The sequence below is a fragment of the Colossoma macropomum genome, unplaced genomic scaffold (assembly GCF_904425465.1).
Source record: "Colossoma macropomum unplaced genomic scaffold, Colossoma_macropomum, whole genome shotgun sequence".
Taxonomy (NCBI): domain Eukaryota; kingdom Metazoa; phylum Chordata; class Actinopteri; order Characiformes; family Serrasalmidae; genus Colossoma; species Colossoma macropomum.
Window position 1 is genome coordinate 45,467,377 of NW_023494793.1, and position 26,741 is coordinate 45,494,117.

At 40.8% G+C, this 26,741-nt stretch overlaps 1 protein-coding gene across 1 annotated transcript; it reads left to right on the forward strand.

Annotated features, from left to right (window-relative positions):
- The first annotated feature begins 4,416 nt into the window (after positions 1-4,416).
- On the forward strand, positions 4,417-19,200 carry slc5a5 (solute carrier family 5 member 5). The gene is made up of 15 exons (XM_036578113.1): positions 4,417-4,725; positions 5,242-5,307; positions 6,903-6,954; positions 8,665-8,732; positions 10,826-10,980; positions 11,680-11,820; positions 12,722-12,851; positions 13,304-13,392; positions 13,598-13,710; positions 13,866-13,936; positions 15,324-15,410; positions 16,645-16,847; positions 18,164-18,267; positions 18,829-18,914; positions 18,996-19,200. Exons 1-15 carry the CDS (start codon positions 4,432-4,434, stop codon positions 19,110-19,112), a joined length of 1,776 nt encoding a protein of 591 aa, XP_036434006.1. The 5' UTR covers positions 4,417-4,431; the 3' UTR covers positions 19,113-19,200.
- Positions 19,201-26,741: the final 7,541 nt, after the last annotated feature.

The window sequence follows — 26,741 nt, forward strand, 5'->3', positions numbered from 1 at the left end:
AGAAACACCCAGTTTGTGCTTCCACTAACTGGCCACTTTATTAGAAATACTTACCATGTGCTTCTACTCACTGGCCACTTTATTAGAAACACGTAGCTTGTGCTTCCACTAACTGGCCACTTTATTAGAAACACCTACCTTGTGCTTCCACTAACTGGCCACTTTATTAGAAACACTTACCATGTGCTTCCACTAACTGGCCACTTTATTAGAAACACCTAGCTTGTGCTTCCACTAACTGGCCACTTTATTAGAAACACTTACCATGTGCTTCTACTCACTGGCCACTTTATTAGAAACACCTACCGTGTGCTTCCACTCACTGGCCACTTTATTAGAAACACCCAGCTTGTTCTTCCATTAACTGGCCACTTTATTAGAAACACCTATATTGTGTTTCCACTCACTGGCCACTTTATTAGAAACACTTAAATGGTTCTATATGGAAACAAACACTCAAAGAACCCTTTACATGATCAAAGTCATGTAAAATCAGTGTGGAATATTAAGAATCATCACATTTTCTGCAGTCCAGCACTTTTTAGTGTTTTGATGAAAAATATGATTTTCTGTGTGAACAGCTGATCAAATCTAGAATGATACTGGCTGCGTTTTTGAGCTCAAAAGCCAGCGAGAATGTTTCTGTTCTAAAAACGTTCTGAGAACATTACACACATGTTCTATTAATGTTTTCAGTGGGAAGTTTTTGTTGTTCCCAGGATGTTCTTCTGGGAATGTTCCCTAAAACCATCATCATGTAACATAATCTGTTGCCCTGACAACAACATTTAAACATCCTCCGAATGTTGCAGTTAAAACGTTATGTTTTAGTTAACATGTAACCTTATGGGGACGTTAATCGAAATGATAAACATCCTTAAAACGTTCTTTGAACATTAGATTTAAAAAGTTTTTTAAACATTATTAGAAGTTGTAGGTAACAGCCAATGTTATAGGAAGGTTCTCTGCTAGCTGGGAATGAGCCACAGCTGTCACAACTGAAACAGTCGCCAATCATAGAAAGCTCCGCCCCCTGTGTTCTCAACTGAGCCTTGTCCTTTAGAAAGAACAGAAAACAGTAAAAAGTGACGGAGCTCCTGAAGCAGCACCAGTGCAGTCAGGTAGATCCACTCCCACCTGAGAGAGCTCTCAACACCCCCCCAGCCAGCCCACCTACAACAAGAGCCAGGTGTGTGTGTGTGTGTGATGTGGACCTCCTCACACTCTCACTGAGAGAACATTCTTCTTTCAGCTGCAGGACGGAGAACATCACGCAGTGTAAACACAGGTAAGATCAACTTCCACAACAACTAAGAGACTCAATACATTTCTAATATTAATATGTTTCTAATATTATTGCTATTAGGTCCAGGAATGGGATGTAATGGAATACAAGTGTTGAGAATATGTATACAGAAATAAAGTATCTGTATTCAGTCCAAGATACATTTAGTGAAGGCCGTATTCAGAATACAGCTACGTTATACACTTTTGCAAGCTAAAAAAAACAATAATCAAAAGAAACACATCAATATTTGTTTGTTAATTATTTTAAAATCAGCACACAGTCTGTACTAAACACGCCTGTATGACTAACTAGACAACTTCAATTAACCCCTTTTTTACAAACTGTAGTTCTTGCTAAAGCCTGAGTAGAATGATAAATCAATGTGATCAGTTATCAAGCTCAGCGTTACTGGACTCTGCTATAGCCTATATGAGGAGTACACGTCTTTAGGGTCTATAAAGAGTATTTGTGTATGTGCCCATAATTATGAACCCTATAAAGAGTTTATGCCACAAGAAGGCCTATAATGAGTATATCCTGTTGCTATAAACCCTATAAGAATTGTATGCCTTTAAGGCCTTTAAGGATTATATGCAACATGGCCCTATGAGGAGCATAAGCCTAAAGCTATAATCCCCATAAGGAATAATTTGCCTTAAAGGCCTATAAGGAGTATATGCTTCAAAGCCCTAAGAAGGAGTATATGCCTTTAAGGCCAATAGGTACCATATGCCTTACAGCCCTATAAGGAGTATTTGCCTTTAAGGCTTCTATAGTGAACATATGACTTCAAGACCTTTAAGCAGTAAATACCTACAGATATAAACAACATAAGAATTATATGCATTTAAGGCCTACAAAGAGTATATGCCTACAGCTGTAAACCTCATAAGAATCACATGCCTCTAAGGCCAATAATGAGTATATAAATTCAAGACCCACAAGGAGTATATGCCTACAGCTAAAAACTCCATAAGTATTATATGCCTTTAAGGCCTTTAAAGAGTATATGTTGCATAGCCCTAAAAAAGGGTGCATGTCTTTGAGGAGTACATGCTGCCTAGCTCTATAAACAGCACATGCCTCTAAGCCTTTTAAGAAGTACATGCTGCATAGCCCTATAAAGAGCACATGCCTTTAAGCCTTTTAAGAAGTACATTCTGCATATACCTATAAAGAGCACATGCCTTTTAGGCTTTTAAGGAGTACATTCTGCATTGACCTATAAAGAGCACATGCCTTTTAGGCCTTTAAGGAGTACATGCTGCATAGCCCTTTAAAGAGCACATGCCTTTAAGGCCTTTAAGGAGTACATGCTGCATAGACCTGTAAAGAGAACATGCCTTTAGGCCTTTAAGGAGTACATGCTACATAGACATATAAAGAGAATGTGCCTTTTAGGCCTTTAAGGAGTACATTCTGCATTGACCTATAAAGAGCACATGCCTTTTAGGCTTTTAAGTAGTACATGCTGCATAGCCCTATAAAGAGCACCGGCCTTTTAGGCCTTTAAGGAGTACATGCTGCATAGCCCTATAAAGAGCACCGGCCTTTTAGGCCTTTAAGGAGTGCATGCTGCATAGCCCTATAAAGAGCACAGGCCTTTAAGGCCTTTAAGGAGTACATGCTGCATAGCCCTATAAAGAGCACATACCTCTTTGATGACGTTCATGGGGGGTCGGATTTTTTTGTAAAGCTGCTTTGTGACAATGTCTGCTGTAAAAAGCACTACATAAACTTGATTTGACTTTACTTGACTATATGCCTACAGCTATAAACCCTATAAAGAGGTGTACGCTAAAAGCCCAATAAGGAGTATATGCTTTTAACGCCTATAAGGAGTAAATGACTTTAATGTCTGTGACAGAGTGTCCAAAGTCCAGCCGTAGGGCCAAACACGGCCCCCGAACAGATTTTAATCGGCCCCTGGCTTCTGTTTTGGAGTGTGTTATTCGTGGCCCTCCAGCCAGTACACTGCACTTCTTCCTCTCACCTGATGGGGGCAGCTGTGCTGTAAGATCACAGTGTAACGCTGCACTGCGGTAACGAAGTAGCTAATGTTTAGGAGCCTTTCTTCTCTGACTGACCTGCAGCTTCATTTACTGACCACATTTAGTCCAGACTGCAGTCCTAAAGCTCAACTAAGAACACTAAGAACCACAGATTTAGAAGGAAATTTGAACTTTTTCATCGAGAGTCGCAGCAAATGAGCCTCATATTTCAAAAAAACTTTAAAATATTTAATATCAACAGACATTAAAGCATGAACAGCATGAACATCACAGTAAATATTCAGGAGAGAAACTAAAGCAGCTGCAGCTCCGAGTCTCACAGCACCGACTTCTTATCACAGCAGATTCAGCAGCTCAGGAAATATTAACTCTTTAAGGAGGAACAATAACGGCTGATTATGCTGATTAATCTGATCTTCTCCTTTAATAAAGTAAAAAAAGAAAAAAAAAGAAAAATATATTGATTATGCCTTTGAGACCTTCAAGGAGTATATGCCTTTAAGGCCTATATAATGTATATGTCTTTAAAGCCTCTAAGGAGTATATGCCTTAAGGCCCTATATGGAGTATATGCCTTTAAGGTCTATAAGCAGTATGGTGTATAGCCCTATAAGGATCATATGCCTATAAGGAGTCTATGCTTTAAGATCTATAAGGAGTGCACACTTTGTAGCCCTATAAGGAGTAAATGCTTTTAAGGCCTATTAGGGAGTATAAGCCTTTAAGGCCTATAAAGAGTAAATGCCTTTAAGGTCTATGAGGAATATTTGCTTTTAAGTCCTATAAGGAGTAGATGCCTTTGAGGCATATGGGGAGTGTGTGCCTTTAAGGCATATGCATTAGCTGCATTAGCTGCATGAGCAGTTTTATTATCTCCTTTTGTCCCCATTTTTATATTATCCTTCAGAATAAAATAACAGTGTGTTTGTGATGAAAAAAGCAGGGGGTTGATAAAGAATGCTCATTCTTATCCAGATCCAAATATCTTGTTTGTACAGGTGGAATCTTCTGGAAAACAAAGAGCCGGACACATTCAGAGCAGTAAAGAGAATCAGGATGAGCAGCAGCAGAGTGGACATCGAGCAGGACAGTCCAGGCTTTGTCCTGTTGGACTATGCTGTTTTTGCAGCCATGCTGGCCGTGTCTGTGGCTATAGGTCTGTTCCAGTCTGTCCATAAAGCCGCCGGACGCTCAGAGGTGGAGGATTTCTTCACGGGCGGGCGGCGGATGCCCGCTGTGCCCGTCGGTATGTCCCTGTGTGCCAGCTTCATGTCAGCAGTGCAGGTGTTGGGTGTCCCGTCTGAAGCGTATCTGTACGGGCTGAAGTTTCTCTACATGTGTTTGGGTCAAGCACTGAACTCTCTGCTGACCGCTCTGGTGTTTCTGCCCGTTTACTACCGGCTGGGCATCACCAGCTCCAACCAGGTGCGTTACCTCGCAGTGACCTTCGGCCACAGTCAAAAGTTTGGGTACAAATTGGTTTCTTTGTTAAGATTATCTAAGATATGTTTGATTTTCATTGTTACTTTTCAGCTAAGCCTTCAATTCAGCAACTACCTTTATAGAATGGTCTAAACCGGGGCAGTGGTGTGTGTGTGGGTGGTAGGCCGCTTGAGGAACCGTCTTTTTTCAGATAGCAGTGTATGAGTTAGTGAGGGCGCCTGTGCTGTGCAGTAAAGCTGTACTACAGTCAACTGCAATGAAAGCAGTGACATCATCATCCTCAGCAGCCGGAGCGGTGATGGAGGAGAGAAGCGTCTGTTTGTCTGAGGTGTGTAAACAGAGTCAGGCGTGCTGAGGATGCTGGGATCATTCCTGCTGTGATGTTCGGGGGAAGATGCTGATTGTGGAGTAATGTGGAGACGAGGAGTGAAACTGTCCTTACAGCTGGAGATCAAAGGCTCCGTGTGTGTGTGTGTGTGTGTGTGTGTGTGTGTGCAGTATCTGAGGATGAGGTTTGGTCGAGGAATGCAGCTGCTCGGGAGTCTGCAGTTTCTAATAGCAACGGTGAGATAAACACATTCACATTCATTCAGTTATTCTCCTGTTTTCAAAAGAAAACAGTGATCGCATTCATTTAGCCAAAACTATAATTCCCTCAGTAACACAAATTTGCTCATTTTAATGCACAATTTCTATTTATTTGCTGACTTTAACATATTGTGAAAAAATAAAACAAATAATAAAATGTGCACAGGCATTTTATTTTCCACCCAATATGTTAAATTCAGCAAATAAACACGAACTGTACTTTACTATGTGCAGAAGTGTGCTCTCTGTAGAAAAATCAACAACATTTTTCACAAACTTTTGCATTCGACTGTAATTCCCACAGGTGCACTCTGTTGAAAGCATGTGGAGGTGTTCAGTACCTCCAATAGTCTTGATTATGTGGTTTCTGACACTGTATGACTCACTGTGATCTATAAACATGAGCTAAATTACATTAGCTTAGATAAATACAGTAGCATTGTCTATGTTTGTATATAAACTGTCTATGTTTGTAGATAACATTTCATTAAATATACACTACATGGCCAAAAGTATGTGGACGCCCCTTCAAACATGGCACTGTCATATGATGTCACTTTTGCCTAGCAGGATGCCAATTTCTGTCCTGCTAGATTTGCCCCACTCAACCATATGTGCTATTATTGTGAAATGGAAGCATCTAGAAGCAACAACAGCTCAGCCACGAAGTGACAGACCAAACAAACTCACACAGCACGGCTGCTGAGTGCTGAAGCGCACAGTGCCTATTCTGTGTTGAATCATCACTACAGAGTTCCAAACTGCCTCTGGAAGCAATATTAGCACAAGAACTGAGCATCAGGAGCTTCATGAAATGGGTCTCCACAGCCGAGCAGCTGCACACAAGCCTAAGATCACCATGTGCAATGCCAAGCGTCGGCTGGAGGGGTGTCAAGCGCCGCCACTGGACTCTGGAGCAGTGGAAACGTGTTCTCTGGAGTGATGAATCAGCTTCTCTATCTGTCAGTCTGATGAATCTGGGTTTGGTGGATGTCAGGAGAACTTTACCTACCAGAATGCACAGTACCAACAGTAGAGTTTGGTGGAGGAGGGATGATGGGCGGGGCTGTTTTTCAGGCCCCTTAGTTCTAGTGAAGGGTGATGTTAATGCAACAGCACATTTTACACGTCCATAGAGCTCCATAAAGACATGGTGTGACCAGCTTGGTGTGGAGGAACTGCAGTGACCTGCACAGAGCCCTGACCTCAACCCCACTGAACACCTTTGGGATGAACTAGAACGGAGATTGTGAGCCAGACCCTCTCGTCCAACATCAGTGTATGACCTCACAAATGCTCTTTAGACTGAATGGACACAAATTCCCACAGAGACTCTCCAAAATACTGTTGAAAGCTTCCCAGAAGAGTGGAAGCTGTTGTAGCTGCAAAGGAGGACCAACTCCATATTAATGCCTATGGATTTAGACTGGGACGTCCAACAATCTCATATAGGTGTGATGGTCAGGTGTCCACATACTTTATATGACCATATAGTGTATTTGTGTACATTTGATTAAACATGTGTAAATCACTTTAATATCTCTGTGTTTTCTCTCTCTGTCCTCCTGCAGCTCCTCTACACCGGAATCGTTATTCTAGCACCTGCTCTAATTTTAAACCAGGGTAAGGAACGTTCTGGCATTGTAACATATTGGAATTTTTAAAGACAGTGTGGAACGTTCAGCATTCAGCATTCAAACATTGGAAAAAAGTTATGTTACTGTCTTCTTGGTGAAAAAAATCAAAGACCTCAGATTTAATTTATAGAAATAATCACGTTGAAGTTGCAATTGCAATATTGCAATAAAAATCATAGTTACAAAGTTATCGCAATAAAAATCATAGATATGTAAAAAAAAAAAAAAACTGACAGAGAAAAAAGTATTCAGACACTATATTTAAATTTATTTTATAAGTGTAAAAATAAAAATAAATCAAGGTTTACATATCATTGCTGTCCAAAGAAAAACAAGTATCTCAAGTATGTCCAAAATGGTAAGTTTACAGGAGACGGCAAAAACCTACTGTGCCTTAATGTAAGTCACTGAGTGTGTTTATATGCATTTAATAATCCGATAACTGCAGAAAATCAGATTTTGTCAGTAATCCGATCAACACGTTTACAAGCACTTGAGTAATCAGATAACGGGAAACTCCAGGTCTACATGAATCAGACAGTAATCAGATTTCCGCTTTACAACCAGCCAATAAACTCACAGAAGAAGACGTGATGTTAATGTAAAACTCAAACTTCATGCTGAGGCTTTTTTTTTAAAACATTGCGCCACTTTACCTGACAATATGAACAAACATCATCTAGAAGATGAAGAATATTTAAATCCTTCATTTCGTCAACCATCTATTTGGTTTCAGCGTCGCTCCAAAAGTGTTTTGCTGCATTCCGCGGCGGCGCTGCTCGCTTATTTCCGGTACCGTCTGTTTTCACACATGCTCAGACTGAGAAATCTGAAAGAAATCAGAGTCAGAGTTTACAGCACTTAGAGACCTGATTACTGAGCTCAAATCCAGCCTCTTTATCTGATTTCTAGACCTTAATCTGATCTAAGAAATCACAGTGTGCTTTTTACAGAACCGGTTGAATAATCAGATAACTGCAGAAATCTGATTATGATCGGATTATTGAGTGCATGTAAACTCACTTAGTGTAAGGAGATTTTATTCCAAGTAGTTTTGGAGCATTCCTATTGGTCCTATTGGACAGCGATGATAATAATGCTGCAAAAATAAAAATAAAAGGTAGCACTCTGCTGAAGGTGAAGGAGCTTCCTAGAGTTATTAAAACAATATCAAAAACCCTCTAATAGAAAAAACACAGAGCCCTGAAACATCTCAGAGCTGTTTTGGAGCACTGGGCCTCGTTCTCCAACATCCTCGTCAGTTTGTTCTTAGGTGTGTTCTTGATAAACGTCCTAAGAAAAAGTCTCCGTCAGATTCATGACGTGTTCTTAAAGCGCAGAACTGTTCTCACCTTTGTGCTCTTGAGTGTGTGTAGATTCTGTTCTTACCTAAGAACAAACCCCACATAAGAGAGCATTGGTGAGTCAGAGTCTTCATCAAAACGGCTTAAGTGGGTTTAAGAAGTTTCTTCTTAAGGACGGGTGGTGAACGAGGCTCAGTGTCCTCTCTTTGTTTAAGCTTATAGATGTATAATTTTTGTAGAAGAAGAAAGTCAAAAGACGTAATGTGGGTACAGTTAAAGTGGATATATGCGCCGGATGTTCATTAAATAAAAACATTTCTGTTTAAAATGTGGGTTGGTTGAAAAAGTGTGTGTGTGTTTGTAAGTGTGTGTTTGTGTGTTTGTGTGTTCAGCTACAGGTTTGAATATGTGGGCGTCTCTTTTCTCCACCGGCTTTATCTGCACCTTCTACACCACTCTGGTGAGAAAAACTGTTTGTCTGACTGTCTGTCTCTCTATTTGTCTACATGAGCCCTATTGGAGCTGGATTAGTTTTATCAGAGGAGGTCCGGTACTGTAAAAAGTGTGTGATTTGATTGGCTGGTTCGTACTAATACTGTACTGTACTGTACTGTAATTTCCCTAAATTACCTCAAATAGCCCTGATCCAAACATCATCGTGCGGACGTTTACATCAGCAGTGTGCAACAGGAGCCACACTTCCCAACAATAACATGCAATAGGCTAGTAAATATATTGTGTCTAATGTGTGTATATATTTATATTTTGTTTACTTTCTTATTAACATGTATTTTTTTGTATGTTTAAGTTCTACAAGGGGGCTACGCACCTAAGAATCTCACTCACCTCCACACCTGTGTAAATGTGATGCGACAATAAATGTGATTTGATTTGATTTAAAGTGGGTTTATTTACCCAAAGTCCTTATACATACTCAAAAACATGGTTCCCCAAAAGTTCTTTAGTAAAGAAAATGGTTCTATGTAATTTTGTATGGTATGACATCAGGAGAACCCTTTTTGGTGCTATATGGAACCATTTTGAAAAAAGTTCTATATAGCACCATCCACCAATCTGAAGAACCCTTTCACCGTGCAAAGAACCTTTTAATCATGCAAAGGGTTCTTTGAGTGCTCAGGATTCTATATAGAACCATTTTCCTAACTGAAGAACTCTTGAAGAACCAAATTATTTTTTTTATTTTTTTATCTCGGCAGCCATCTTTGCAGCACCACAGGGCAATTATGTTCAACGAGACTCCTGTCTCTCTGAATGGGGAGAGACCTAAATATTCAAACTGAAGGTCAAATTACTGGTTTAATTATATGTTTGAAACCACTGATAAAATCCTACGATAACCAAAAACCTAATGTTTGGCTCAATAACACACAAAAATACGTGATTTTTCAGGCTGTTCTGGCGACTGCACTGGCGTAGATCCCCACAGCAAGGTGGGGCTTACCCCTGATTGGCTCTTTTTCTTGAAGGGCGGGACTTGCTCTGCGAGCAGATGCCATGTTTAGTGTTACGAGCTTTCTTATTCATATTTTGACCAGTGATCGTCTCCTCATTTATAACATCTCTGACTTAACTCACCAAACGCCGTCCAACAAGACAGAAACCACACAGCCTACTAAGAGAAGCTTTCATGATCTCCCAGTTTCCTTCTCCTTGTAATTCAGCCAGCTTGTCATGAACTTGAGTACTAAGGGTCAAATTGGGCTCCATTTTAGCTGTTAGCCTCGTCTTCAGGTCACAAAAAGAGAACATAGATGGAGGCGCCGTTTTCTACGAAGCTGAAGTCGCTTCTTATTCGAATTTTCTCGTTCCACCTTAAACGGTTCAGCAGTATCTGAATTATAGGAGGTAATTCGCTCTAGAATTATTATTTAGACTAAAGATGGTGCTTCAAGTGTTCTTTGGTAAAGAAAATAATTCTATATAGAACCTTTTAAAATTAGTTCTATACAGCACCCAAAAGGGTTATTCTATTGTATACAAGCTTGACATTATAACAATAGGAGAACCCTATTTGGTGCTATATAGAACCATCCACAGCACATTCTCCATCAATCTGAAGAATTATTTCACCAAGCAAAGAACCATTTAATCATGCGAAGCGTTCTTTGACTGTACACGGTTCTACTTAGAACCATTTTCGTACCAGATTTGTACTAGATTAAAGTCATGGAGCTCTTTGGTAATCACTCAAATTACAGCACGTCCTCAGGTAATACTAATCCAGCTCCAATAGGGCTTCATTCAATCAGCCAAGACATGTTACTGAGGCTGTGAGGTTTATGTAGCTAACAAGTGAAGTAAGCTTACAACCCACCAGGCTACATCATCACACTCTCACCTCATCAAATGTTTACAGATAACAGTGAGTCATACAGTGTCAGAAACCACATAATCAAGTCTATCAGAGGTTCTGAACAACTACACACAGACTGAGGCATTATTATTATTATTATTATTATTATTATTATTATTAGCTTATTATTAGAATATGATGACCTCAGTAAGGGTCAGCTTGTGTTTTTCTGTCTGCAGGGAGGAATGAAGGCCGTGGTGTGGACGGATGTGTTCCAGGTTGTGGTGATGCTCTCAGGCTTTATTGCTGTTTTTACCCATGGTACCCTGCAGGTGGGGGGCGTGTCCGAGGTGCTACACATCGCCACCAACGGATCACGCATCAACTTCAACGAGTAACACAACAGTTTGCCTACACAAACAACCCTTGGTTCCTCAAGGGTTCTTTAGTTAAAAAATGGATCTCTATAGAACCAAAAAGACTCAAAGAAGGATTGTTGGAGAATGTGCTGCACATGGTTCTGTATAAGACCTTTTTGAAAATGGTTCTGTATAGGACCAAAAAGGGTTCTGCTCTTGTTCCAAGCTTGACATTGTAACAATCGCATAACCCTTTTTGGTGCTATATAGAACCATTCTCAAAAAGTTTCTATATAGGACCATTCTCCATCTTCACCATGCACAGAACCCTTTAATCATGCGAAGGGTTCTTCGAGTGTTAATGTTTCTATTTAGAATAATTGTCTTTACTAAAGAACCCTTGAAGAACCATCTTTTTAAAGTGTAATTACAAAATGCTTTTGCAACAATTATAGCAATTAATTAATAGCAATTATTTTCTGAAACAGGAAAGAAACAACAGAGAAGCAAAACATTTAAAATGCTGCTGTTACTACTAAAAATAATCATATTGTTATTATTACAGGTTGTATTATGTACAGGTTATAATTCTTCATTGTTAATAGGAATGTATACATATAAGCAAATGCTTTGATAAAAATATTATTATAAAAGATTTAAATATCATAAAAATAAAAAACATCCTTACAGGTAGTTGTAAGTGAGTTCCTCTCAGCCTCTCTCTCTCTTTTCAGTTTTGGTTTGGACCCTCAGAAGCGTTACTCCTTCTGGAGTTTCACTGTTGGAGGGACGATGGTTTGGCTGTCGATGTACGCGGCCAATCAGGCTCAGGTCCAGCGCTACATCTCCTGCAGGACAGAGCGAGAGGCCCAGTGGTGAGGAACAATTCCTCAATGTTATTTCGTTATTATGACAACATTCTCTCATCATCACTGTAACATCCTCTCTCATCATCACCATAACCACATCCTCTCTCATCATCATCGTAACATTCTCTCTCATCATCACCGTAACAACATCCTCTCTCTCATCATCACCGTAACATTCTCTCTCATCACCGTAACAACATCCTCTCTCTCATCATCACTGCAACATCTTCTCTCTCATCACCATAACATCCTCTCTCATCACCACAGCAACACCCTTTTCTTCATCATCCAAACAAAATTCTGTCATCACCAACAACATCCTCTCTCAACACCATAACAACATGCTCTCATCACCGTAACTTTCTCTTTCATGATGACCATAACAAGATCTCTCATCACCATAACAACCTCTCTCATCATTACTGAAACATGTTCTCTCATCATTGCTAAAACAACATCCTCTCTCATCATCGCTGTAACCAAATCCTCTGTTCATCATGACCATAACAACATCCTCTCTCATCATTACTGAAACAAAATCCTTTCTCAACATCACTGTAACCCACTCTCTCATTATCACTATAACATCGCCTCTTATCAGAACTGAAAGATGCTTTCTCATCATCACTGTAACGTCCTCTCTCATCATTACTGAAACAAAAGCCTCTTTCATCATTACCATAAGAAACTCCTCCTGGAGAATTTCACTCATTGTATAAATCAACTCTATTCAAATTTAGTCACAGCACTGACTCCTTTTGACAGCATTCGCTGTTTCAAGAAAAGTGTAAAATAATAAAACATATAATGTATGAAACTGTAAATACACACATTGACCTCAGTGAAAGTTTGGACACAGCTGCTCACAGTCCCATCATTCCCGTAATAAAGTTCTCTCCATGACTAGGTCTTTGTTTGTGAATCAAGTTGGACTGTGTCTGATCGTGAGCAGCGCTGCCACATGCGGAGTTGTGATGTTTGCGCTTTACTGTCACTGCGACCCTCTGAAATCCGGCAGGATCTCCGCTCCAGATCAGGTCAGTCTGTAACAGACAGAACTGATTCCGACACACCTTTGGGGGCAGCTAGATCACAATTAATTTCATGGGGTATCATTTACACACACACACACACACACACACACACACACACACACACACATACACACACACATACACACACACACATACACACACACACACACACACACACCACATCTAAGATGCTTATCCTTCTGGGTCGTGGGGTGAGCTGGAGCCTATCCCAGCAGTCATTGGGTGGAAGGCAATAGAGCAGAAAAGAGGAATAAAAAATCAGTAGAGTAGAGTAACTGCGGTGGGTATGAAAAGCGGATTATAGTATTTTAGTCATTGTCAGTTTTAGAATTCATCCCTGATTTTATAGCAGCTTGTTGACATTCATCATAACTAATATTGAAATATCGGTGTGATTACTCTGTGATTGGTTTATTGTGTGGTTGCTGTTTCAGTTAATGCCGTACATGGTTCTAGACATTTTTCGGGACCTTCCTGGTTTCCCTGGTCTTTTCCTAGCTTGTGCCTACAGTGGAACCTTAAGGTAAATCAAAACAACCCTCAAATCTTATATCTCATATCTCATATCTCATACCTTAGTCAAATGAGAATCAGGTTTTGCTGCCTGCAAAGCATAATATCTGTATAATAAGAAAACTAAAGCTGGTAAACAGTTCAAACTTCCATGTATTAAACTTTTAAATTAGCTCAATGAAAAGTGTCAAAATATTTTTTCCCTGTTTTCCCAGCACGGTCTCCACCAGCATCAACGCCATGGCTGCCGTAACCATGGAGGACCTGCTGAAGCCGTGTCTGATTGGCTCCTCACAGAGGAAACAGATTCTCCTCTCCAAAGCTCTGTGTAGGCAACCACTCAGCTTCCTCTCTCTAATGTGTTCTCTTTATTTATTTATTTATTTATACAATAGTTTGTGTAAATGACTACAACCAGCGTGGGCTTCAGAGGACGTGCTAACGTGGCTAACACTGCATGTTGACTGTGTGTGTGGTACACAGCGTTTATGTACGGGGCCAGCTGTGTGACGACGGCAGCTCTCTGCTCTCTGCTGGACTGGGGAGTGCTGCAGGTACACCCTCAGAATACATCTAGAACCTAGAACACCTCCACCTTAGAATCACGTATGATGATTGATGAATACAAAGACAACAACGATAGATCTATATATTGTAATGGAAAACCGTCAACAACAACGCATAGACAACAGCGATAAACCCATAGACAACTATAAAAACCCATAATCAACAACTATAAACCGACAGACGACAATGAAAAATCCAAAGATTACAATGATAAACACAAGGATGACAATGATAAACCCATAGACGACAATGATACACCGATAGACGACAATGATACACCCATAGACGACAACGATAAACCCATAGACGACAATGATAAACCCCTAAACAACAATGATAAACCCATAAACAACAACGATAAACCCATAGACGACAATGATAAACCCCTAAACAACAATGATAAACCCATAGACGACAATGATAAATCCATAGACGACAGTGATAAACCCATAGACGACAATGATAAACCCATAGACGACAATGACAAACCCATAGACGACAATGATAAACCCATAGACGACAATGACAAACCCATAGACGACAATGACAAACCCATAATTGACAATGATAAACCCATAGACGACAATGATACACCCATAGACGACAATGATAAACCCATAGACGACAATGATACACCCATAGACGACAATGATAAACCCATAGACGACAATGACAAACCCATAGGCGACAATGATAAACCCCTAAACAACAATGATAAACCCATAAACAACAATGATAAACCCATAGACGACAATGATAAACCCATAGACGACAATGATAAACCCATAGACGACAATGACAAACCCATAGACGACAATGACAAACCCATAATTGACAATGATAAACCCATAGACGACAATGATACACCCATAGACGACAATGATAAACCCATAGACGACAATGACAAACCCATAGACGACAATGACAAACCCATAATTGACAATGATAAACCCATAGACGACAATGATACACCCATAGACGACAATGATAAACCCATAGACGACAATGACAAACCCATAGACGACAATGACAAACCCATAATTGACAATGATACACCCATAGACGACAATGATAAACCCATAATTGACAACGATACACTGATAGACGACAATGATACACCCATAAACGACAATGATACACCCATAGACGACAATGATACACCCATAGACGACAATGATACACCCATAGATGACAATGTCCATCTAACAGGAAATGCTTACAACAGCAATAAACTCATATATTTACATAAAGTCACAAGCTTATATAGACTCTTATGTCCATCTCTCAGTAAACTCATAGGCTACAGTGACCGTTTCACAGTGAACCCAGCGTTGGGCTGATTGCTCTCCCTCCGTCTCCTGTTCTGATCCGCAGGGCTCGTTTACAGTGATGGGCGTGGTTAACGGGCCACTGCTGGGAGCTTTCATCCTCGGCATGTTCATCCCAGCAACTAACAAACCAGTAAGAACCTTCACAGTCACCAGTCTCACTGATAGCCCAGTGCATTATGGGGAGTGAAAATGCACCCATTCATCCATTATCCATATGTTATGACCCAGTCTAGGGTTAGGCCATAACATAAAAAGAAAGAGAGAGAGAGAGAGAGAGACACATCCGTGAAAACTGAACCAAAACAGCCTAACAAGAAAGGAGGGAAGGGGAAAATAACAAACATACCAAAGCTAACTAAATTAATAACTAACTAAACCCAACCAACAAAAAAGAAAAGAAAACACATCAAATTTAACCCAACGCCTAACTAAACTGATAACCAGGAGAAAACAGAGATAAACAAAGATGTCCTGCCTCCCTAAAATGAGGCAGTAAAGATACTGCAGTGTCTAGACCTCACAGACTTTGATGGAGAACATACAGACTTCAAAGACAACATCAACACCGTAGGGCTGGAGCACATATTAGAGTTTCAGCACCATTAGAAACACAGGTTTAACACACCGCACTGAAACCTCAGCACCTCGTAATCTACTCCATACACAGTTACCACAGCCATCACGGCCTCAGGGTTACTCTAATGAAGCGCAGGCGGTTCTCAGGTTGGTGGTCAGGGAAACAGGACACAACAGCATGTAACACTCTCTCTCACCTCACGCTTTCACCTGGTCACAATCATAATCATAATAATAAGTTTATAGGCCGAGCCCCCTGCTGGACTGGAGTTGTAATGATACTGCAACATGTAAAAGAAAAAGAAAGTAACAAAGAAAATTGCACAGAACAAAACATCACGACCCCTAGGGTCATAACACCATCTGTCTGTTCATCCATCCATCCATCCATCTGTCCATCCACCCACCCCTCTGTCCATCCATCCATTCAATTCTCCTATCCATCCATCCATCCATCCATTCACCCCTTCATCCTTCATTCCATCCATCCACCCCCATACTGTCTTATTATTTTTTTTTAACTTTTATTTCATTTGCTTGTCTATTCCCATTTTAAACTGGTTTATGCCTCCTGAAATTTAGCTGTTTATTTCAGTTTCCTCACCTGTTTTAATGTTCCTATAAAGCACTTTGTAAACTTACTGTGAAAATGGTGAATAAATATTATAATTCTTAGATTATTTCATGTAAACAAGCTCAAACCGGCATGGCATTTCAGTCTATCAGGACGACCCCTTGCCACAATTACAAATGTCTCAGATTTGCTGATGTCTGTCTCGGTTCCTCAGGGCGTGTTTGCTGGAGTGGCTCTAGGGTTCTGTCTTGCTCTCTGGCTCGCTGTTGGAAGCTCCATCTACCCTCCGAGCCCTCAGAGGATGGGGGTCTTACCCACCAGTGCAGACCACTGCCTTTTAGCTAATACAACACACAGTAACACCTCACTGATGGACAGATCACCTGCATCATCACCTTCAGACCCCAAACAGAGCAGGTGAGGAAAAGTAGAGGTACATTCTACTGAATTAGTTTAGACTGTGGACCCACAGTAAAAACTATTAAAAAACAATTATTCAGATTATTCATTCTTAGATGTTTAGAAGAATTATTTTGTGATCTGTTTAAACCGAAGGCATTATTAAAGACAGCTGAATATGCACATCATCATTTACAGGGTGCTTTCCATACTGAAATCTAATGTATATATATAACTGAACAGAAATGGCCTGCAGAGAGTTTACAGCTGCTGAAGCTGCTGCAGCGGTTTTGGAAAGTAGTGATGAAGATAACGGAGCATTTAGATATGAAACATATGAGGATCATGTTATATGAAGAGCTTTAAAGGAGAGTTTAAGAAGAGATGCAGAAATAAAAGAAATCCAGAGACAATGACCTCAGACCACAGGTGGGTCTTACAGATTTGTGGTGCAACCAAATTTAGTAAAAAGACAGTTTGAGACTATCATAAAGCATAAAAGTCACCAACGCTCTGCTGACTCAGTAATAGCAGAGTTGAAACCTAGCGTCGGATGGAGTGGAGTAAAGCGCCGCCACTGGACTCTGGAGCAGTGGAACCGTGTCGTGAGTGATGAATCAGCTTCTCTATCGGTCAGTCTGATGGACGAGTCTGGGTTTGGCGAATGCCAGGAGAACGTTACCTGCCTGACTGCACTGTGCCAGCTGTAGAGTTTGGTGGAGGAGGGATGATGATATGGGGTTGTTTTTCAGGGGTTGGTCTAGAACCCTCAGTTCCAGTGAAGGGGAATCTTAATGCTTCAGCACAAAGACATTTTGGACAATTGTACACTTCCAACTTTGTGGAACAGTTTGGGGAAGAACCTTTCCTGTTCCAGCTTGACTGAGCCCCAGTGCACAAAGCAGCTCCATAAAGGCCTGACTGGGTGAGTTTGGTGTGGAAGAACTTGACTGACCCTCACAGAGCCCTGACCTCAACCCCATCCAACACCTTTGGGATGAACTAGAACAGAGATTGTGAGTCAGACCCTCTCGTCCAACATCAGTGTCTGACCTCACAAATGCTCTTCTGGATGAATGGGCAGAAATTCTCTCCAACATCTTTAGAAAGATTTCTACATTAATGCCTATGGATTTAGAATGGGACTTACTTGAAACCCAAATTTTCCCATATATCAGAATTCTGTATGGCTTTGTAATGTATGTCCCAAACTCTAACCCCTACCTTTAATATTTTGTAAATATATATGTTTAATATATTTTGGTAAATAGTGAAATTAGAGCTGAACTAAATTGCTGAATTGAGTAAAATTGTGTTCTTTCATTCATTTGTAGTCAGCATGGTCTTCAGGACTTCTACTCCATCTCCTACCTCTACTTCGGAGCCCTATCAACCAGTGTGACTGTGCTCTTGGGGCTGGTGGTCAGCTGTTTAACAGGTGAGACCCCTGAAAGATAATTGACGGTTTACTGGGGGGTAAGCTCTTAAAAATATAACAGCAGTGTTAAAATGTTTTATGCTGTTCTGTGTTCAGGAAATGAATGTATTCTTTTATATTAAAAATGTTTAATCATTTATAAACTATGAATTTGTTCAGATGCTCCATCTTAACCCATTCATTTTGGACTCGGTCGAGAGCGCCCTCTATAGTTTGAGAAACCCGGAGGAAATTACAGTGGGAATTCTCCTCCCTACACGTTCTCTGAGCTAACTTCATTACCGCAGCGCGGCATGTTACACTGTAATCTTACAGCACTGCTGCCACCATCAGGCTGGAGGGCCACTAATAACACACTCTAAAACAGAAGATACGGGCTGATTAAAATCTGTCCATGGCCCTCATTTGGCCGTGGAGCTGGACTTTGGACCTGCCTGCACTGAACGTTTATAATCTGCACTACGAGTCAGATATAATTAAAATACAATAATGGCATGATTTTGTTATAAATGTGTTCTAAACGTTCGTTTATGACTAACAGTGACTGTGTTGCTGTTAAAGGACCAACCAAAAGAGCCTCAATCCGGTCCGGTCTGCTCTGGTGGGATCTGGAACCAAGGACTCGTCATGTTCCTCAGGAGAACCTGGTAAGTTAAGACCTGATTCTTCACAGTTTTTGCCTTTGTTGCCGTTTCACACCAGGATGAGCCTCGTTTCGGTCTCCGCAGGGAGAACTGGCAAGCCAGAACCTGACCACCATCCCTCTGAGCCCTGAGAAGAGCGAGGAGAAGGAGGACGTCCTGCTGATCCGGCGGGAGGTTCAGAAGAGCGGTTCTGATCTGTGAGAGTGAGAGAGGGTCGCCGGTGTTGGCTGTGGACTCTGCAGAGGCTTCATCACCACACCTTCACCAAATAAACCACAAACAGCTTCAATACACGATTCTGTCATAACTTCAGATTTAACCATAGAAAACTGTAGAGGACTGATGACATCACAGTGTACAGAGAACAGGGAAGATACAGGTCTCTCTCTCTCTCTCTCTCTCTCTCTCTCTCTCTCTCTCTCTCCTCTCTCTCTCTCTCTATCTCTCTCTATCTCACTCACTCTCTCTCCCTCTCTCTCTCTCTCTCCACTCTCATTCTGCCACTCTCTCTCTTACTCCCGTTCTTTCCCTTCCTTCTCTCCTCTCTTTGTTTCTCTCTCTCTCTCTCTCTCTCTCTCTCTCTCTCTCTCTCTATCTCACTCACTCTCCCTCTCTCTCCTGTTTTTCTCTCTCCTCTCTCCTTTTGTCTCTCTATCTGTTCTATCTCTCTCTACTGTCTCTCTTCTCTTTCTCCCCACTCATTCTTCTCTCTCTCCTCTCTCTTTCACCCTCTTGTCTCTCACGCTTCTCTTTCTCTCTTCCCTCTTTCTCCCTCTCTCTGTCTCCCCTCTTTTCTCTCTCTCTCCTGTCCATCTCTTTCTCTCACTTTTTTCTCTCTCTCACTCTTTTCTCTCTGTATCTCTGTATTCTCTTTCTTTATCTCCCATCTTCTCTCTCTGCACTCTTTCTTCTCTTTCCTCTTTCTTTCTCCCTCCCTTTCTTTCCCTTCTCTCTCTTTTTCTCTCCTTCACTTTTCTCTCTTCTCTGTCTCTCTCTCTTTCTCTGGCTCTTTTATCTCTTTCTCCCTCACTCTTTTCTATCTGCATCTTTCTCTTTTCTCCCCCTTTTTTTGTCTTGTATTTTATTTTTCTCTGTCGCCATCTTTTCTCTCTCCTTCAAATCTCTCTCTTTCTTTTTTTCTGTCACTGTCTTCCCTCTCTTCCCTCTTTCTCCCTCTCTCTCTCCCCTTTTCGCTCTCTTTCTCTCTCCTCTCTCTTTCTCCCCTCTTTTCTCTCTCTCTCCTCGGTCTTTATCTTTGTCTCACTTTTTCCTCTCTCTCTCGCTCTCTTTTCTCTGTATCTTTTCTCTTTCTTTTTCTCCTATCTTCTCTCTCTGCTCTCTTTCTCTCTCTCTCTCCTCCATCATCTCTTTTCTCTATTACAGTTTTCTTCTGCTTTCTCCCTCTCTCTCTGTGTCTCTTTCTCTCTCTCTCTCCCTCTCTCTCTGTGTCTCTTTCTCTCTCTCTCTCCCCTCTCTCTCCGTGCCCCTCTCTCTCTTTCTCTCTCTCTGTATTAAATTCCAGACGTTGTCAGATGATGCTGGTGTTTTAATCTCGGTGTCTGTTGTGTCGGTTCTGCTGTTGAATGCTTCACTGATGGTTTCTCTCAGCTGTGGATCATCAGCACCTCCTCAGTAACTGTGAGCAGCTGCTCCACACCTGCTGGATCTGTTCAGTCTCACTTTCATTTACTGAAAAAAGGAACATGAGTGAACTGTGGAATGTCAAACTGGATCTCTGATAAACTGAATCAAAAGTTGGATTAAAAGTGGACCTCATTACTGGATTTAATCAGACTGTCTGGAATAGATTGTGAAAGGTTATTAAAGTATTTCAAACTATGAATATTCATTTCCCTCCAGTGGTGTCAACACAGCACATCATACATTAATGTAAGTCTATACAAAAAAGATTTAGTTCTGTTAAAGAAATGTATTCAGTTATATATCATTGGACCGTTCTACTGAATTAGATCTACCTGTGGCCCCCCAGTAAAAATTAATAAAAAAAAGTAAGAAACTTTAGGTATTCAGATGTTACATAAACCATATGGCCAAATGTATAACCGTCACTCCTTTATGAGCTTGTTGGACGTCCCATTCCAAAACCATTAATATGGAGTTGGTCCCCCTTTGCAGCTCTAACAGCTTCTACTCTTCTGGGAAGCTTCTAGAAGATGTTGGAGAGAGTCTGTGGGAATCTGTGTCCATTCAGTCTAAAGAGCATTTGTGAGGTCAGACACTGATGTTGGACGAGAGGGTCTGGCTCACAATCTCCATTCTAGTTCATTCCCAAAGATGTTCAGAGGGGTTGAGGTCAGGCTCTGTGAGGGTCACTGGAGTTCCTCCACACCAAACTGGTCACTCCATGTCTTTATGGAGCTGCTTTGTGCTCAGGGGCTCAGTCACTGCTGGAACAGGAAAGGCTCTTCCCCAAACTGCTGACACAAAGCTGGAAGCAGATAACTGTAAAATGTCTTTGTGCTGCAGCATCAACATCACCCTTCACTGGAACTGAGGAGCCCAAACCCTGAAAAACAGCCCAGCCCATCATCCCTCCTCCACCAAACTCTACTGTTGTTCACTCCGGTAGGTAATGTTCTCCTGACATCCACCAAACCCAGACTCATCATCAGACTGACAGATAGAGAAGCTGATTCATCTCTCCAGAGAACACAGTTCCACTGCTCCAGAGTCCAGTGGCGGCGCTTTACTCCACTCCAGCCGACGCTTGGCATTGCGCATAGTGATCTTAGACTTGTGTGCAGCTGCTCAGCCATGGAAACCCATTTCATGAAGCTCCTAACATGCAGTTCTTTTGCTGATGTTGCTTCCAGACGCAGTTTGGAGCTCTTTAGTGATGATTCAACACAGAATAGCCACTGTATATTTCAGCACTCGGCGCCCCCAGTTTGAGTTTGTGTGGTCTGTTGCTTCGTGGCTGAGCTGTTGTTGCTTCTGGACGCTTCCATTTCACAATAATGTCACTTACAGCTGACTGGGGCAGATCTAGCTGGACAGAAATGTCACAAACTGCCGTGTGTCAGAGGGCAGCATCCAGTGACAGAGCCATGTTTAAAGTCACTGAGCTCTTCAGGACGACCCTCTACTGCCAGTGTTTGTCTATCAAGATTTGTGTGCTTGGTTTCATACACCTGTTCTGTGTAATGCTACACATTAGGTAGTGAGGTAATGAGTAAGTTAGCGCTGTGTGTGATTCATATCAATGATAGCTAATATAAGTAATATTGGTTTTGATCAATAGGTCACAGCCTAACACTGGCCAACTAAACTGTTTGTTTACTTAGCTTAGCAACTTGTGCGATGCCACAGTGATCCTGATACTGTCAGATAAGGAGAGAATAGACAGACTCAACAAATGAGTAAATTATGAAAACGGGTGAAGTTCATAGGAAATGTCAGCGAGCTATTGAGGTTTCAGTGGTTTAGCTCCTCTTAGCTAAACATTTAGTGAATAACAAACTCAGTGGGGTGTTTATCATAGAGACCTGATGACCAGTCGATACTGAGAGTCAACTATTGTTAGTTAACATTTTACACATTTATGCATTTTATTATTGAGTCAACAAGAATTCACAAACAATGCTGGAGTGACTGAGCTGGCGAAGCGGGTTTTTTAGGTTCAGATGATGATGAGTTCGATGATGATGTTTCCTGAATGATCTGAATGATGAATCATAAAGTGTCAGATGTGAATCTGATATGACACCGTCACCAAATCAGCACAGTTTCTGAATGATCCTGTATTCACTTCTGGAATGATTCAGTCCTTCTAGAAGCTCCTTTAGTGAAAGGTAAAAATTGTAGATCTTTATTTCTACATACTCACATTTTTAGATAAAGTTGAATGTCCAGTAATCTGGACATTTGGACTCAGTGAAGTAAATTGTGCTTTGGTTAGTGTTTACGGACGTATACTTTACAAAATGCACTCATTCAGGATTTGTGTTTATTTATGAGTAAAAATAGATGATGTTCTATGAATAATGTTGTTTTTCAGTGATTTCAGTGGATTTTACTGTCCAATATACTGGACACTGAAATTAGGCTCATAAAATTTGCAGGCTTTTGAAAAATGAACATATCATCGGGATAACACACCCAAACAAAAACGCTTCCTGTTTTTCCAGTTATGTTATTTATTAATAATAAATATGTTATGACCAGTGTCCAGTAGAGACTGAATATTACATCCCAGTAGCCAAAAATAAAATTCACTTATTCAAAAGGTTCTGTACAGAACCCTTTTCATGTTTAAATGGTTTTGCATGGTGAAATGGTTCTTCAGATTGATGGAGAATGTGTTGTATATGGTTCTATACAGCACCATTATTGCTACAATGTCAAGCTTGTAACCCCTTTTTGGAGCTACATAGAACAATTTCAAAAAGGAACCACATACAATGCATTCTCCATTATACTAAGGAACGTATGAAGAACCATCTTTTTAAGAGTGTTTTTTAAATCAGTACCACAGCAGAGCAACAGCAAACATTTCCAGTAAGCTGGTCTATAATGGTTCATGCTGGTCTGGTGCTGGTTTAGCTGGTCACCCCAGCCTGGTCATGCTGGTTGACCCGGATAGCAGCACATAGCACAAGGCTCTACGATGCACGCAAGCAGCCCATCCAATCATAGCAGACAAATCGACAGCACCACACAGGACGGAGCGCCGGCCGCATCAGACCCCCCTGGGACAGGATTGAGTGGTGTTCACATCAGACCCTCTTGGGACATCTGAGCTGTAGTTTCAGTACTGACAGCATTTTCTGACACGGCGATTTAGACGAGGCTGGTCAGCTTCCTATTTGCCAGCTTCTTCTTCTAATTTTCCCATTTCACCTTAAAGGGTGCCTGAGTGGGCAGCGGCCTGAGGCTCCAAACTGCAACCACTGCACCACTGAAGGAGGAAACTGGACAATTTGAATGAAAAGCTGGCGAATAGGAAGCTGACAGCTTCGTATGATTTAGGCCATTAAAATATCAGTTTTATTTAGAGCTCTACTAAATATGCACTACTGCCGGACATTTCGACAAGGTCACACAATTCATCAGAACACCTGTACGTTTCTGTTATACTAAATTATATTGGTTTTGTTCAGTAGGTCTCAGCCTAACTAGCTAACTGGCCAACTAAGTATTACATTACATCAGTGATCTCTGATCGAGCAGCGCTGCAGTGGAGGTTTTGCTCCCCGTCAGAAAAGCTCTTCTGTACAGCTGTGAGTAAAGTAGGTTTCATAGTTTTGATCCTCATCTGTCTCTTTCAGCAGCACAGCGACAGCAGGAATCACATCCGAGGCTGACGCATCCGAGGAGCTCACGCTTTCAATTTTTACATCTTGTTGGAGTGTTTTGATTGGCTGGTTGAGCTGTAGCTGAATGTCCTCTAAAGCCAGACAGACACTGTGTGATGTTAGAGATCTTGTTCTTTGGTGACTCTCACTGTCCGTTTGAATAGACCATCGTGTTCAGACAAAGCTACGATTTATAGACTCACACTGTACGAAACGCTCCGTCTGACTGACCTGCTACGGGAAACGCAGCCTCTACAGACGCTCTGTCTACAGACCGTTATCAATAAAGCTGATTCACTCAGAATAACCGAGTACTGAGCAACATGCTGAGACGCTGAGCAGCGCTGCTAACACTGAGCACTGAAGCTAAAGCAGGCGCTGATGTTCACGGTAGGACAGTTTGGTCTCTCTGCAGCCTGATTCACAGAAAAATCACTGTACAGATTAAACTGGACAAAGACAGATGTTGGTAAGAAATGTTGACTTTTTCTCCTCCGTTTTGTTGGCCTATGTGTCTCTACCTGTTTTGGGGAAGCGCTTGTGATTGTGTGTTTATAAACTGGCTAAATTCACACAGTATATCCTGGTGGGAATCTGCCAAGGCGGAATGTTTAAATATGTTCCGACGGCTTTGTGTCCGACAGTGATGGAGTCAGTAACTCTTCTCTGTGTGAGCAGATCCTCCTTCACTGTGTCTGTTTATTAGCGCAGCAGCTACACTCGGCTTAGTTCATCAGCGGGTATCGGATGGTGGGATGGGTGGATTTTTATGAGTAGAAGTAAATGAGTGCGGAATCAGCCTGATACCCAATACCAGTGTTAGTATTGATGCATCCTTATTTAGCACTATGCTAAGTGATGAGGGAAAGTTTCACATTACTTACTAGCCACATTAGCCTCATAGCTCCAGAGCTAAAGCTAAAGACACCAAAGATGTGTTGGGTGAAAATTGTCTGAAAAGTGAGAAATGGTGTTTATTTGATATGTCTTTTCAGAGCAAACAGCAAAAACATCAGCTCCTTCACTTATAGGCTGTTTTAGCTATTGATGAATGAAATCAATAAGCTAATATTGCGTCAGTGTGCAGATACTGAAACCGTCACTTCATTAGTTTGAAACTTTCCCTTTTTAGATTATCTATTATTTTCTTTCCAAACATGTCTTCATTCTATAGCCCCCCCTGCTGGACAGAGCACAAACACCGAGGAGGGAAATTTCCATCCCTCTTTTTTTAGGCCTTTAGAAAATGGTTTTCTCCACCAGTGAGAAGAAGAGTTAAACGAGTTTCATAAAGCAGCCTGATGTGCTTCAGCTTTTTTCTTTTTTTCTTCTGCTGGAGGAAGTGAGTAAAGCCTGAAAGCTACTGCTTACAGGCAGCCGAGCACAGAGGAAACCACAGTTTCATGTTCACGCAAACAGAAAAGAGGGTTTAACTCTATCGCGCACCACTGTTTACTACAAGGCCTGTTTTGTTTTAGCCTTTTACTGTTAAATGACTATTAAACATCCCTTAAACCAGGATTTTCACAGTATGTCTATAAGACTATGTATGAATATCAGTATGAAATTGCAAACTGTACATATATAGCTGTGTGTCAAATTACACTTTGTTGATTTATCTGTTGAATTTAACATTGGACTAAATAAATAAATAAATAAATAAATAAATAAGTTTATAAGTAGTACTTGTGCACTAAATGCCATATTTAAGTGTGGATGTGTTAATTTATTTTGGCTTAGAAAATGAACGTACCTGCTGTTGCTGGAACAAAACCTCATATCTCCATTTTTTGACATAATTTGAAAATATTTGTTGGCCTTTACATTGTATGGAAATTTCATGATGAATGGACCAAAAGAAATGACCTAAAATGACTTGGAAGTGCTTCTGGTTCCACTGACTTACATTAAAAGTAAAGTAGGTTTTTTCCTTCCCCTGTAAAGTTACCATTTTGGAGGTTTTCTTATATATGTTATATATATATATATATATATATATATATATATATATATATATATATGTTAACACATTTTAGTGTGTTCTCTGTTGAAGGATGTGTTAACACACTTTCAAATCTATAAATAGGTGTAATGTGACCAAAGGCATCCAAACGTTTGCATACGAATGTATATTATTTTCTTTGCCTAATTTGAAAAAACTCCAGTCATCCTTTACATTGTGTGGGAATTTCATGATGAATTGACCAGCACAAAACATCCAAAATGACCTTGAATAAGATCTAGTTACCTTACATTCAAAGTCAAAAATGATTTTTCCTCTCATGTAAAGTCACCAGTTTGCTCCTCAGTGTGATGCTCCTGTAAGGAGTCCTGCATTAAGCTATGGTGACTGTCTGAACTGACTGTGAGACTGTAGTAATGTTTACTATATTTTTGAGAAGTGTATTTGACTCCTTCTGTTTATTCTCTCTTTAAATATGAAACTGTTGCAGTTACTGTTCCGTCACTGGATTGGATATCAGCTGTGTTGCTACACATGTAAGTGAGCGAAAAG

What these genes read in the sequence shown, in the direction of transcription:
- slc5a5 (XM_036578113.1), top strand. Translation starts at nt 4,432, where the DNA reads ATGCTGGCCGTGTCTGTGGCTATAGGTCTGTTCCAGTCTGTCCATAAA. An exon ending in GCATCACCAGCTCCAACCAG is followed by an intron (nt 4,726 to 5,241) that starts GTGCGTTACCTC and finishes GTGTGTGTGCAG; the next exon opens with TATCTGAGGATGAGGTTTGG. An exon ending in TGGACTGGGGAGTGCTGCAG is followed by an intron (nt 13,937 to 15,323) that starts GTACACCCTCAG and finishes TCTGATCCGCAG; the next exon opens with GGCTCGTTTACAGTGATGGG.